Here is a 14066-nt window from a genome sequence, read left to right as displayed (position 1 = left end):
GTGCTGCTTCCAACTTTTCCGATCCAATTCCGTTCTCCTCACTTCTCGGGCAATCATCACGTCTTCATCCCTCTTATTAGTAGAACGATACGACCTCAATTGATCTTGTGGCGCTGTGTTGGACCGTACGTAGGATTGTTGCCGCTTTCCCACATACACCTACACCTGACACACTGAGTAAGCTTTCCTTCGTCACGAGCACTACACCATACCGTACACTTTGTTATTCATGAACAATTGGAGAAGAAACTTTGGAAGCTTTTGAGACAGCCAAACTTTAAACGAGCTCTTTCGCCTTACTATTGTCCTCCCAAAAAGCCATCCGTGCCTCAAGTTTTCTGCCGCCGCTTCGGTATTCCTATTATAGCCACAGCTGGATCCTCAACTAATCGCTCTGCTCTGCTCTAGACTATCTGCCCTGTTACCCTCAAGGCAGCCAACAACATGAGCGAAGAGGAACGACCGGCCCGCGAGGTCAAGAACCACGTTCTCTTCGAGATCGCAACTGAAGTTGCGCATCGAGGTAAGTCACAATGCTTCAATCGAAGCCTGCGAGTTGTGAAACACGGCAAAGCTGAGCAACGACTTACAATACAACAGTCGGCGGTATCTACTCTGTCATCAAGTCGAAGGCGCCCGTCACAACCGCAGAATATGGCGATCGGTACACTCTCATCGGTCCTCTCAACCACCAATCGGTATGCTACAGTATCTTCACTCATGCCCATCACCCTAACTTTTTCAGGCTGCCGTCGAGGTCGAAGAGCTGGAACCGGTCAACGAAGAGCTTGCTAAGAGCATCGAGGCGATGAGAAGTCGGGGTATCGGCATCCTCTACGGACGATGGCTTATCGAGGGCGCGCCGCGTGTTTTGCTCATTGACACCAAGACAGCATACAAATACATGGACGAGTGGAAGACCGACCTGTGGAACAGTGCCAGCATCCCCGCCCCACCCAATGACGATGAGACGAACGAGGCCATCGTATTCGGGTACTTGGTCGCATGGTTCCTTGGAGAGGTGAGTTGCTCGAGTTTTTACCTACATATCCAAAATGGATACTGACAGCCTCCGCGTAGTATGTCTGCCACGAGAAGACCCGAGCTGTCATTGCTCATTTCCACGAGTGGTTGGCAGGTGTAGCTCTACCCCTGTGCAAGAGGCGCCGGATTGATGTTACCACCATCTTCACCACTCATGCTACACTCCTCGGTCGCTACCTTTGCGCTGGCTCTGTCGATTTCTACAATAACCTCCAATGGTTTGATGTCGATGCCGAGGCAGGAAAGCGCGGTATCTACCACAGATACTGTATTGAGCGCGCCGCTGCTCATTCTTGCGACGTCTTCACTACTGTTTCCCACATCACGGCTTTCGAAAGTGAGCACTTACTAAAGCGGAAACCCGACGGTGTCTTGCCCAACGGTCTCAACGTTACAAAATTCTCCGCCATGCACGAGTTCCAAAACCTGCACCAGCAGTCCAAGGAAAAGATCCACGACTTTGTCAGGGGACACTTTTATGGCCACTACGATTTCGTCCCCGAGGACACCCTTTACTTCTTCACAGCCGGTCGCTACGAGTATAGGAATAAGGGTGTCGACATGTTCATCGAGTCACTGGCTCGTTTGAACCACCGACTGAAGACATCTGGCAGCAAGACAACCGTAGTTGCCTTTATTATCATGCCTGCCCAGACGACGTCCCTTACGGTTGAGGCGCTCAAGGGCCAGGCTGTCATCAAGTCTCTCCGGGATACGGTCGATGTCATTGAGCGTGGCATTGGTCGTCGTGTTTTCGAGCGTTCGCTCAAGTGGCATGAGGGCGACCCTTTGCCAGATGAGAAGGAGCTTATCACCAGTGCAGACCGTGTGCTGCTCCGGCGACGTCTGTTTGCCATGAAGAGGCACAGTTTGCCCCCGATCGTGACCCACAACATGGTGAATGATCACGAGGATCCTATTCTCAACCAGATTCGTCGTGTGCAACTCTTCAACCACCCCAACGACCGCGTCAAGGTCGTCTTTCACCCGGAGTTCTTAAACTCAGCTAACCCAGTCCTGCCTCTCGACTACGACGACTTCGTCCGAGGAACTCACTTGGGTGTCTTCGCGTCGTACTACGAACCCTGGGGTTACACGCCCGCCGAGTGTACCGTCATGGGCGTTCCCAGCATCACCACCAACCTCTCTGGCTTCGGATGTTACATGGAAGAGCTGATTGAGAACTCGAGCGACTACGGTATCTACATTGTCGACCGCCGAAACAAGGGAGTGGACGACTCTGTCAACCAACTTACGTCGAGCATGTTCGACTTCTGCCAGAAGAGTCGCCGTCAACGTATTAACCAGCGCAACCGAACCGAGCGCCTCAGTGATCTTCTGGACTGGAAGAGGATGGGCATGGAGTATGTCAAAGCCAGGCAACTGGCTCTGCGTCGCGCCTACCCTGGATCGTTCGCTGGTGACGGTGAGGACGAGGAGGACTTCATCCCAGGTGTCGGTGAACACAAGATCTCGCGGCCGTTCTCGGTGCCCGGATCTCCTCGTGACCGCAGTGGCATGATGACTCCCGGCGATTTTGCTAGTCTGCAGGAAGGCAGAGAAGGTCTCAGCACCGAGGACTATGTTGCTTGGAAGCTCCCGTAAGTCGAAACGTGCCAGAATGAATGGCCGTGTCACGCTAACCAGAAGAACAGTGAGGAAGAGGACCCCGATGAGTACCCGTTCCCTCTGACGCTGCGGCAAAAGAAGCCATCCACCTCGGGATCTGCTAGCCCCTTGGATGGGATCAAGCTGAACGGCAACTAGTGGTGTTGAGCGGCAGTTATTACTTATACAATCGAGGCTTGCCAGGATGGCTTTCCTTATGGGTTTGGACGGTTGATTTGAAGTTTAATGCTTTATAAAGGATAGATTGGACCGGGTGTAAGATGAACGAATGTACTGGAAAGCGGAAGTCAATACTGCATAGCAATCGCATTAACGAACAGCTGAAGGCCTTTCACTGTCGTTTGAAAATTTCATATGTCACATGAATGACAAATATCCTCACAGAATGCATAAATAAACATCATAGTCGTCTAAAAGCGTGTACATAACGTGTCGATTGTCGTTGCCGGCTTGACGTTTATAGAGGATAGTAAATGCTTTCAAAGGGGCTGCTGTTGTGTCATGAAGCTTGGGGATGACGTTGGATGGAGCATGTGATGTCCTTGGCACTAGGTTAGCTAACACAGCGAAGACTATTCAACAATTCTGGGATATATAAGAGGACCGTTCCCAGGGATCCGGCCCCCGGGAACACTAGATGAATTAATTACACACCACAGAAGCATGTAAGACCAGCGGCCTGGGGATAAGAGGCAGGCACTCGTGGAGGCTGCATGATAGCTGAAATGTTCAAACACAAGTGTTATTTGCAAGTCACTTTTCGAAATGATATTTGCAGGTATCGAAGCTAGCCGAAGCAGGAGTCGGTCTCGTACAAAGAGATTTGAACGTCAGCGAGACGGCGGGTTCCACGGAGTGCAGCTTGATTGATAGCGGCCCGCATTGGGTCTGGCAGGAGAGCTCGTTTTCAGCTCCTTGGGCGGGCCCCCCCTCGGATTTTGGGACTCGACAGGGGGAGGTAAGCGACCGTTAGTGGACAGGGGGCCCCCAAGTCACGCCAAGTCCAATCTTCAGGGGGGCTGAATTGATACTACTTGTACATAGCTCATAGTAGTTATGCCCTACTCACATGGTGAAAAAAGCCAATTGGGACCCAATTGCTACGGTACCGAGTAGCAGGATGCTCGTGCAGATACAACTCAAGCAAAACTAATTAGGATCAACGCTCGAGCCGTCAACGATAGCCAACAGCTGAGCCAAGGCGCAGGATCCGGCTTGCACTAGAGGGAGTGCCTCCGTCGTCCCTCTTGCTCCAACAAACATTCCTGAAACATAGCGCCCCTTTCATGCTGGGTGCAGATCATCTATAGAAACGGAGAAACAAATCCAGATGTGGTGAAGTGCCACGCCAAAAAGATGCGGGGGCAACCCTTCCTTGGGACTTTTATTAGGCCCCCTCGCTTGCAAATGACGGGCGCGTGTTGCTGGATTCGCTCAGGTCTGTCGAGGCTAAACTTTAGCGGCCAAAAAGCGAAAGCTTGAAGCTTTGATTTTTGATCTTTTGATCGGGGATGGAATGGAAGGGAATGAATGGGCGCGAATGAAGGGCCCACCAACTTGGACATTTTTCAACAGGGCCCCAAGCAGCTGACAGCTATTATTAACCTTTCTTTTTCATCTCTGTTGTCAAAACTGGTCTTGGCTCCGAGTTGCAGCCTATCAACCTGGAATTTCATTGTCATTTGCCGGAGCGCCAAGGGAATTCCGAAAGGCAGTATTAGATTCCAAAGAACAAGCCCAACTCATAGTGGTGCAAGCTGCAGGAAAGATACCACCCAACAGGGCTGCTCCACTACACCATCGCACACCAATCTGCTACCCCGGGTCCCTGAAAAGTCCCTAATTCCAGCAGCAAACTAAGTTAAGTACGTAGCCGAAAGGACAAAGGACAGGACAAGCCAGGACAGGTCGGATCAGCTCTTTTAATTACTCCTGCCAGACCGAGATCAGCAGCAAGCAGGGGCACGGCGCAAGAAGGAATCACAGTCGATCATTTACAGTAGTCACCTTGTCCGACCAACAATCAGACTGAGTGTCAACCTACCCAACAACCCAAGCAGGGGGGAAGATATCTGAACATATCGCTTGCGTATGTACCTTGCGCCGACTTGTCGCACTTTACCCAACGTCACAAGCAACAGTTCTTTGACCAACACCAGCGCCAGCATCAGCACCGGCATCACCGCGAGCTCGTTCAAATCTCCCTCTGCACAAACCCCGGGATTTCCCAACTCTTTGTGCTGCCCCAGCTTTGCAGCTTGCTTACATTTATTTCCCTTACCACTTAGTTAATGTAATTCAAGAGAGGAAGAGAGCACAGCACGCCAACGTCTCTGTCTCCTCCCCTCATCTCCCCCAGTCGACCATGAAATTCACCATGATGAAGCTGTTCCGCCGGAGCAAGAAGTCCAAATCCGAAAAGACACAGTCAAACTCAAACTACGACGACGATTCCCGATATGCTTCTGGCGGTCCCAGCGGCCACGGCCCGCAATACGGCAACGGCCACAAGAAGAACGGTTACAGCCTCGGCAGCGCGGGAGGTTACCCCCACCAGAAGGACAACCGCTTTGCCGCCACGCCCATAAACAACGGCGTCTTCGCGCCCTGGCTGGAATTGCCAGCACCCATACTGCAGAGGGTTTTATCGTTCGTGTGCCCTCACTCTCGCGACGAGAGCTATGAGACCTGCGAGCAGAGCGCCATTGAAGATGCGTGCATGCTGTGCGATCTCAGGGACATATCCCATGCCGGTATGGTCTGTCGCGGTTGGAGGAAAGTTGCTGTGCCTATGATGTAAGTTGAGCTGCCTGCGTCCACCTTCTCTTGTTCGATCCAGCGTTTGTGCACTGGGGCCCCGGGCGGAACAAAACAAAGCACAGCATGGCCTACCCCAAAGGTCGTGGCCCAGGCATTGGTATAGGTCTCCGCAAGGGGCAGCCAACTCGGACATAAAAGTTAAATCAGGATTGCAGGACGCTAATAGTGCGCGGCGTAGGTACCATAGCATACGCATCGACGCGGTTCACTACTGCGAGCGCGAAATCTACCTCTCGGAAAAACGAAAGCGCAAGACCAAATTCGATCGGAATGGCCTCCCCGAAGACACGGCAAGCGCACGGCTACAGCTTTTATGCCGCACCCTTCGGGATGATCCCACAAGGCTAGGCAAGATGGTGCAGTACTTCAAGACGCCCTACATGCTGCGAGAATCCAAGACGGCGGATCTGGCGAGGACGATTGCTGTCCTGCCAAACCTGAAGTATCTCGACCTGCCCGAAGGTGTCTTCCTCGGCGACCCGCAATATGCAACCCTCACCATGGAGGTGCAGGCCCGGTGTCCGGATCTTAGAAAGATGTCGTACATTGGTGGCAGCGAACACAATCTGCAGGCCTTGGGTTCAGGCACCGTCTGGCAGAAGCTCGAGGTGTTGGAGCTCGGCAAGATCAACATGGATCCTCAGGTGCTGCGGCATGTCCTGTCGGCGATGCAGTATCTGAGAGCTCTGAAGGTGTCCGAGAGCAGAGTCATGGATGACGACATCTTCAAGCATAACGACGTCTTGCCGCCGTTGCCCGCGCTCGAGGAGCTGATCCTTATAGAAACGCCTCGTGTGACGGCGAGCGGTTTGGTCGCATACCTGTCGCGACAAGATGTGCAGTATCGCCTCAAGGTCCTCTCCCTGCACGATGCTGGTGTTCATCCTCAAGCCTTGCAAGACGTCTTGGCGAATGCGCCCAATTTACAGACCCTTTCGCTGATTCATGAGGTGGACACGGCATTCCCAATGAGCAATACGATCCCGCCCCTCGCAAATTTTGCCCTCAAGACACTGCGATACGAGGTTTCAGCCTCTCCGAACGTCAATCCGTACCTCGGCATGACGCAAGGCTATTACAATTACTTGGCGCAGTCACTCTTCGCTGGCGGCTTCCCGTGCCTTACATCTTTGTATGTGCGAGATCCGAACTTCCCTGATCTTCTGCTCGGACTGCCGCCGCCAGTGCCCGGTTATGCGGGTAGTCAGCAGCGCCCTGGAAGTTCCGGTTCGATGGGCATGTTCTCCTTGGGGAGCAGCGGCTCGCTCAGCCCTACCAACACTGGTGGCTTTACTGCGCCCAATCACGGTCTCGTAGCACCCGGCGGCAACACCAACAGATTCAGCAGCAACAACCCGTTTGCAAATGTACAACGCAACTTTGGATCCGCTGGCAATGGTCTTGGTCCGCCCATGTTGAGCCTGAACCAGCCGCTAGAAGTGTTTACCAAGGGCGACGATGACAATGATTGGGGCCTAATCAAGATGGATCCCTATGATAACCCGGGTTATGCGGGGGGCCGAGGTGTAGGTAGTGGCCCCCGACATGGCAGAAGCAGCTCGACACATACTTTGGAGCGGCCCCTGAGCAGTTACGGGTTGTCAGATGTCGGGGCCGGTTGGAGGGAGGGCACAGGTGGCGCAAGAAAAAGCATCATGATAGGCAACGGAGCCGGCGGGTTCCTGGCCGTGCCGCAAGGTAACGAAGGCCCTTTTCCTAGGCGGAGAAGCGAGGGGACGGGCTCTGATGAGTGGCCAAGACCCATGAGCAGCTCGGGGAAGATCAAGGGTGACAAGGATATGTGGCGATAAACGGCGACTGCATTGTCGTTGTCGTTGGGCAAGAGCGACGCAAATGTCTCGACGGTGATACTAGGCGGTCATCCATGGGGGGACGAAGATATGAGGCAAGATTGGGGCTACGAATAGGATGCGCTGTACGTTATCTGTGAAGAAATTTCCCTAGCAGAGTCTCTACGCTACTAGATTCATCGAACTTGAGCAGGTTCAGGCGAGGGTCCGTATAATTTCTTCATATGATGAATTGGCCAAGGTAGATGTTGATGAGGTGTTATACCCAATGAATAGGAGTTTTTGTTACTTGTACTATATGCCTATCCCATATCATAGGACGTCTTTGCCCGTTAGATTTGACCATGATGTAGAGATCGGATGGCAATCCCTTGTTGAACGGTTCCAATATCGGCTGAGCTTGTGTCTGTAATAGATCTCCTGAGCATGCTTGATCCCGCCTCCCCGCGCAGGCTTGATAGAACAGTCCATCAGAAGGGTAGGGGCAATCAAGCCAAAAGACCAAGATAATACTGGGAGTCATTCGACTAGGGCAAGGATTCGCCATCTCATAAGTGGAGAACCTTACCTCGAACTGATCCCCTACAAGTGGCGAGGTTACCGCGGACGCAGTAACAAGGATGACGCAAGGCATGATTGAAGTGCTTCCTGCACTTGTAGCCGTTGTTTCGATTTTAGCTGAGTCACTCAAAGGCGTGGCGACCAAACTACCAACCGAAAACCAGCCTCTCAGTACCTCGGAGGTGGTGAAGACGATGAAATCACTCCGTGACCAACTACCAGACAATAGTCTGGCGGCGGCAATCATGAATGTGATGATAGAGCTGTAACCGTATGGTGGCCAAACTATTGGCATCTCGGGGAATGTTTTGCATAAGATGATGTACACCGTGAGCCAACGGGAGCATATGAGGAGCAGGAATTGGTGCCGGATGGCGCCTTTTTGGCAGCAGCCCACTTGCGAGTCCTGTGTTCATCAACCAGGCATGCCTCCGAATCCGAGACAATATCGCATAGAATTGATATTACACCGATATCCAACGACATACCACGATAAACCCTATAGGGGACGGGGGTTTCTAACTCAATTAGATGGTCCTCATAATTGAATCAACTTCCTTCTAATAAATGCTAATATGTCTTTTTTTTTTTATAATTTCTTTTTACCCAATAGACTAAATGACGTGATAGATGTGTAACAATATGGAGGTGAGGTGCTGCGTAAGAAAAGAGTGCGAAAACCACAAGATATCCTTGAATCCTTGGTTATATATTCCTACTTGGCTGCTAGTCGTGGTACAGGCACGTGCGTGACTGTTGGCCAACTTGCTGTTGTAGTAGCTATGTGAATCGCCAACCAGTGCCTGTTGTCGCCTTGGTCTGTGTGAGCTTTCCGTGCCGGGTTGAAGCTATTGCTATAGGATGCCTGCGAGGCAAAGTGTCAGGCGTATGTATTATCGTTGCAGCCGGACGCGTTGGCACACCTCGTACGGGATCGTGTAGGTGCTCTTTCGACTGTCAGGCAATAGGCTTGAAGGTATAGTTGCGACAAACCAACGAAATCCCAGAGACCTAATGCAAGTTGGCCAGAAAGACAACGAGCACTGCGATATAAGCGCAGGAACTCAGCATAACACCATCCAAATCGACCCCGCTTCGACACATCATCATTACCAGGAATGAGGGAAAGATGACCACGACGGCAAGGGAAGCTGCCGACGAAGACGTGACAAGGAACAAGATGACCACTGGCACGAGTAGCATGATACACCATGAGAAGCCGACGAGCAATCTCTTGAAAGCAATCAGATCATCTGTATCGATGTACAAAGCGTCAGAGCCTTCGACAGCTTCGCCTTTCCATGGGAAAAGTTTCACGAATAACGTCTTCGGGATGTTAGCACATATCTGGTCAGGAAGCCAATGATATTAATGAGGAATGACGGAGCGAATATCCAATAGGAACAGAAGGCGAAAAATAACAAACAATAACAACGAACATAATGGCAGCGGGGCATCAGGGTCCGAAAAGAAGCATGCGCAAGCATGAATGGGGTTCGACTTGCCTTCAAGAACGGAAGCCGCTCGCTAAGGACCAAACGCTCGAAGGGACCATGGGAAGTTCGTGTAGCGATGAACTCATCGTCCTCTGCGAAAAGCGCTTGCCATGCTTGACTGTCTGGTGGAAACTCGGATTCGATCAGTTTCCTATGGTTCTCGTAGTTGAGATGATCGACCTTGACCCTTCCATTCATTCGGACGTAGACATCAATCAAGTCATCTGCGCGGCGCCAGGTCAGTACTTTCAACCTCGGGTGAATATGGGAACACTGATTCATACAGAAGTCTTTAATCCTGGAAGACAAAACCTTTAATATGCGATCTCTGCGATCATGTGCCAAGCAGTTGACCATGTCACACTCCTCGTAGGTGCGAGTGCACTCTGTCTGGTCCTGTGTCACATTAGATAATGGACATGGCGGAACTAGCCACTCTTTATCGAAGGTGAAATCCATTCCAGATGTGTCTGACTTCTGATATTTGCTATCATCTTCCTGCAGCATCTGTCGCAAGGCCCCTATCTTCATCTGGTGGTCGAGCAGGATTCTGTGGGTGATCTCGTCGTACTTCGGGTACATTGCCGTGTTGTGATAGCGGGTGTGCTTACGAGCGATCGATGGCAGCCCACGCAGATCGTTCACATCTATGAAGGAGTGTCAGATAACCGGTTTGAACATTGCGCCAGGAGACAGAGTGAGATTTGGGTTACCTGGTTCCAGAAAAGGACCATCATGTAGCTTTGGCCCAGAGAAGTTTATCAAGCGCTTCAGCCCCAGTAGCGAGGATCTGAGCTCGACCAGGAACCGGTCCATGGGATGAGTTACTCCTGGTGTGACCCCACCAGCAACATCGTCGGTTCGGGCGGCAGGAAGATTTTGTGTCGCTGTTTGATCTTCTGTAGTAGGAGGAGCAGGCATTTCGCCTAGTTCAGCTTCTCGTAGCGAGTCCATGCTAGGCCAATATTGCCCGTGAGAAAATTAAACCACTTGATACTTTTTTTTTTGTATTTATCTCTTTTCAGTTGCCCAATTGATCTAGCAAGTCGGTTCATATGATCCCCTTTTATATTCGATTCGTGGCGCCGACTCGGAGTGCACACGCTCGCGGTATCAACTAAAAAGCGGTCCGCCTGTAGGCAGGCTCCAGAGGCTCCGGAATATTCTGAGCCCATGAGTGGTTCTTGTTGATGAGTGTAGATGGAAGATGGTGTGATGATTCTGCTCCTAACGAGGCCAGTATCAATCTGCCCCGTAGGATGTGAAGATCGTTGTGCGATTCATGTCGGTGTAGCCTCGTCATTCAATTATGGCAGACCAATTCCAGTTGACTACCGAGCTGCTACATGTAGGCCATTCCTGATATACACTAATAGCCATCTTTTGTCTTCAACAGGTGGTGTGCTGATGTTCGATTAAGCCCCCAATGCAACGTAGAAATAAAGGATGTAGGGGCGGGAACGCGAAGACAGTCACTTGATGGTGTTGGTGAAAAGGCTGCCAGCATCGAGAGCGGTCAGTATGGGCTTCTTGATCGAACATTCACAGCATGTGTATCGCGAAGGAAACCCAATGTCAGGTCGCAATGAGCCAGGCTCTGGAAAGTCAGGTGTAAATGCGGCGCTCGACTGTTGCAAGATCGATCCATGCATAAGCGGCTTGTTCTGTGCAGAGGAAAGATAAATCATCAGGCCTCTGCGCCAATGAGACATGCGTTGAAGTGTCAGAGTTGGGACAGAAGGCGAAGAGTTGCAGATCGTCGCTGGGCGGCTTGTGGGTGGCAGCCTATATACAACACGTCCAGTTGTACTCCACGCAAAACCACGATGTGCTTGGCGTACTTCCCATCCCGGCCGTAAGAAATTTGAAAGAGCTCTTCTTGAGGAACAGACGATAATGATGGGCTGACCACAATGACTTTGTATATTCTTGTCTTCACAGCCTTCTGTGCTAAAGGCTGGATAAACCGAGGATGCCTGTTGGCTTTTAGAGGTGAGCAACGTAGCATTGTAGCCCCATAAGCCATCGACACGGGAATTTACCAAGTCACATAAGCTCGAGTATTTGTCGGTCTCACTTGCAATAGCCCATCTTGTTTCACGTTCTACTGGCTGTCTGTTAAGAGAACGTGATGAATCTCACCACTTTCGAGGTTATTTCATGGAATATTAGGAAGCCCATTAGGAATTAATTGTAAACGCCTTGCTCTGTTGGATGCTTCACTGGCCGCTGTAAAGCGATAAAATAATGATGGTGGGCTCGCATTCGATACCATTGGAGCATTCTTTGCGACCGCGATCAGCATTGTGTCAAGCCCCTATTGGATCAGCAAGTCTTGCAGCTTTGTCTACAATTGTGCGGCATCCGACTCCAGGGCGGTCTATTGAGACTTGGAGGGTTGTTACTCACAAATGCGTGAAGTACTAAGAACGAAGGGAGTGTTAATCCTTTTACCCCATGGTCTATTCTATTCCTACCCTTTGCTATCTTTGGGGCAACTTCATTCTGCTGCAGCAAGTAAGCAAGCAAGTAGGTTAGCCGCTTTGACACTGTCTAAATTAACCACCTTATTTGTGGAAAGGTACCAAGCTTCACATTCCATGCGTCGAGGATCGGGGCCATGGCAGAGCTTGTCAAAAGCCACGAGTGTCATGCCGTCATACATGAAGAGGGCCCAATCACTTCTGACAAGCCCCCGCGTGCTGGCCTACAGTGCAACCATACTTGATACCAAAAATCCTCAATGATGCCTAGCGGGCCGAATGGAGGCTTAGATCTTCCCAGATCTGCCCGACCTCACCCGACATTCAAGGTTGGGGGAACTAGTGGAGAAAGAGCGAATACGCGCGACCCCTGATCCACTTTCTACGTCCCAGTGCGCCGGCACCTTTGATAGCCCTAAGCATAAAGCATACTGTAAGACATACTTACATACGTCGATACTGTCAACGGCCGGTTCCGTTCCAACCGGGTCACCTCAGTGCACTTACCATATGTTTGTGGTTGCAGTATGCAACGCCCCGAAATACCTATCACGTGACATCTCGTATTCCTGCACCACGGCCTGCTGCCCGCTCTGACTTGCATGGAGCCAATATTTAGGTGAAGTTACGGGAGATCTCAAAGATCGATCCCTATATGCTTTTGCACATACCTCGGAGTGCATGTACTCTTGCGCTGCAACAATTCCGTTGTGCTCTTTTTTGATGGAAACCTAAGCACTGTCAAGGATAAAGATGGCAACCGTCATGACCGCTGGGTGGTTAATCCATCAAAAGCACAGTCTTCTCGTGGCATCGTGATGAGACCTGTGGGTTGGGAAGAGGGAAGATCACGGCCCTGGTTGTGAACGGATAGTAGCGACTCTGAGCACCCACGGCAGATGAGCGGTCCGGGCCGCAGCTCGGGGATTAGAGTTGGCCATGGGGGCCTCGGGCCGGGTAAGACAAAATCTCGTCCAGCGCCTGTCGAATCGAGGTGCCATGTGCTTTGGGAAGCGGTAGTGAAGGGACAATCTCCCTTCCTCCAAAGAAGAGTCCTCTCAGAACGCAATTTCGATGTAGAGCGGCAATACCTGCATGCGACGGCACCGATCGCCCAAATTATCCTTCTTGGTCCTGCGCTGTGCGAGACCGTTGCAGCTAGCTTTGGTGACACCGCCCACAATGCCTGGAGAGTCAAAGCAAAGTCCTCAGTGCTCCTTATTTCGCATTCATCGGCAAGCGCGGAGATTAATGTCGTCGGACCCCGGCAGAGTTGTTCATTTTTGTGTAAACCGTTATGCCGAAGATGACGTCCTCTGACTACATCTATCGTGCACTGGCGAGCGACATAACAAAAAGTTGACCAGGGTATGTCGGTCTTGTTCTAGCGCCTCAAACCCCGCTGCCGTGCCGGTTCTGCACTGGCGAGCAAGCTCGTCACGACGGAAAGTCCTGGATTGCACGAAATGGCATGGCAAGACTGGTACAGGCTGGTTCGCTGCTTGTATAATGGAGCGAGGCAAGGTCTCTGAGCACGGGCTCTGCGCCATCGACTAACTGCTTTGACAGACCTTCGCTGGCGCACACGAGGCTTCCCACGAAGTACATATACTCGCCGGGGTGGATTGTTGACCTGGGCACTATGCATTGAGTGGACCTCAAACGAAAGGGCCGGTTCGTTCTGTGTGCTATCCCGGGCGCCTGGCGCTGGAGGTATCCGCAGACCAAGTCTTTCGTAGATTGATTAAAGTTTGGTTGACGACAGGGATAGTAAGTCCCACTGCTACAACGCGATCGTGTCTTTGCATGCTGACTATCGTGTGCTGGCTTGTCATATATCAAAAGCAAAATCTTGAGGCGTTATAAGGATATTCTTTTGTTGAGTCTTCTGTGATATAAATATGGACATGGTACGAGTTTGTCACTCGTTCAGTCCCTCATTCATCGCAGTGCTTCTCTCGCTACATCTGATCATCTTATTCACTTGTTTCCTGGTATTGTCTCACGGGTTCTAGCAGTGAGCGCCCGTGCGAGATCTTATCGTGGGGATTGAAAACTTCAGGAGTACTCAATGGATGCAAAGGATTCAAAGAAATCGACGGACACGATGCAAGAGGTTGTCCCTAGACCTAGTACCCCGTATGTGATGTGCTTGTTATCCTTTTCGTCCTGGAACTTACCAAATATCTAGGCCAGTTGCGGATGTCCGTTCGGGCCAAGAG

At 51.3% G+C, this 14066-nt stretch overlaps 4 protein-coding genes across 4 annotated transcripts; 2 read left to right on the top strand and 2 right to left on the bottom strand.

Moving 5' to 3' along the window:
• Window positions 1-444: 444 nt before the first annotated feature.
• On the top strand, window positions 445-2811 carry BKA67DRAFT_515579 (family 3 glycosyltransferase; the record flags this gene model as incomplete). Its single annotated transcript, XM_046097740.1, has 5 exons — window positions 445-523; window positions 601-698; window positions 746-1021; window positions 1081-2645; window positions 2700-2811. The coding sequence occupies 5 exons, from the start codon at window positions 445-447 to the stop codon at window positions 2809-2811; spliced, it is 2130 nt and encodes a 709-aa protein (XP_045959307.1).
• Window positions 2812-4748: 1937 nt separating this feature from the next.
• Window positions 4749-7434, top strand: BKA67DRAFT_224206 (uncharacterized protein). The gene is made up of 3 exons (XM_046095582.1): window positions 4749-4762; window positions 4839-5469; window positions 5672-7434. Exons 2-3 carry the CDS (start codon window positions 5039-5041, stop codon window positions 7302-7304), a joined length of 2064 nt encoding a protein of 687 aa, XP_045959306.1. The 5' UTR covers window positions 4749-4762; window positions 4839-5038; the 3' UTR covers window positions 7305-7434.
• Window positions 7435-7563: 129 nt separating this feature from the next.
• Window positions 7564-8160, bottom strand: BKA67DRAFT_533987 (uncharacterized protein; the record flags this gene model as incomplete). Its single annotated transcript, XM_046099788.1, has 1 exon — window positions 7564-8160. One exon carries the CDS (start codon window positions 8158-8160, stop codon window positions 7564-7566), a length of 597 nt encoding a protein of 198 aa, XP_045959305.1.
• A 716-nt stretch (window positions 8161-8876) lies between these two features.
• Window positions 8877-10684, bottom strand: BKA67DRAFT_675068 (uncharacterized protein; the record flags this gene model as incomplete). The annotated part of the gene is made up of 3 exons (XM_046108775.1): window positions 10075-10684; window positions 9305-10008; window positions 8877-9191 (listed from the first exon to the last, which is right to left on the bottom strand). The coding sequence occupies exons 1-3, from the start codon at window positions 10313-10315 to the stop codon at window positions 8877-8879; spliced, it is 1260 nt and encodes a 419-aa protein (XP_045959304.1). The 5' UTR covers window positions 10316-10684.
• Window positions 10685-14066: the final 3382 nt, after the last annotated feature.

Source organism: Truncatella angustata (genome assembly GCF_020726525.1).
Source record: "Truncatella angustata strain MPI-SDFR-AT-0073 chromosome Unknown BKA67scaffold_3, whole genome shotgun sequence".
NCBI classification, from domain to species: Eukaryota; Fungi; Ascomycota; class Sordariomycetes; order Amphisphaeriales; family Sporocadaceae; genus Truncatella; species Truncatella angustata.
This window is presented reverse-complemented; position numbering and strand designations above follow the sequence as displayed.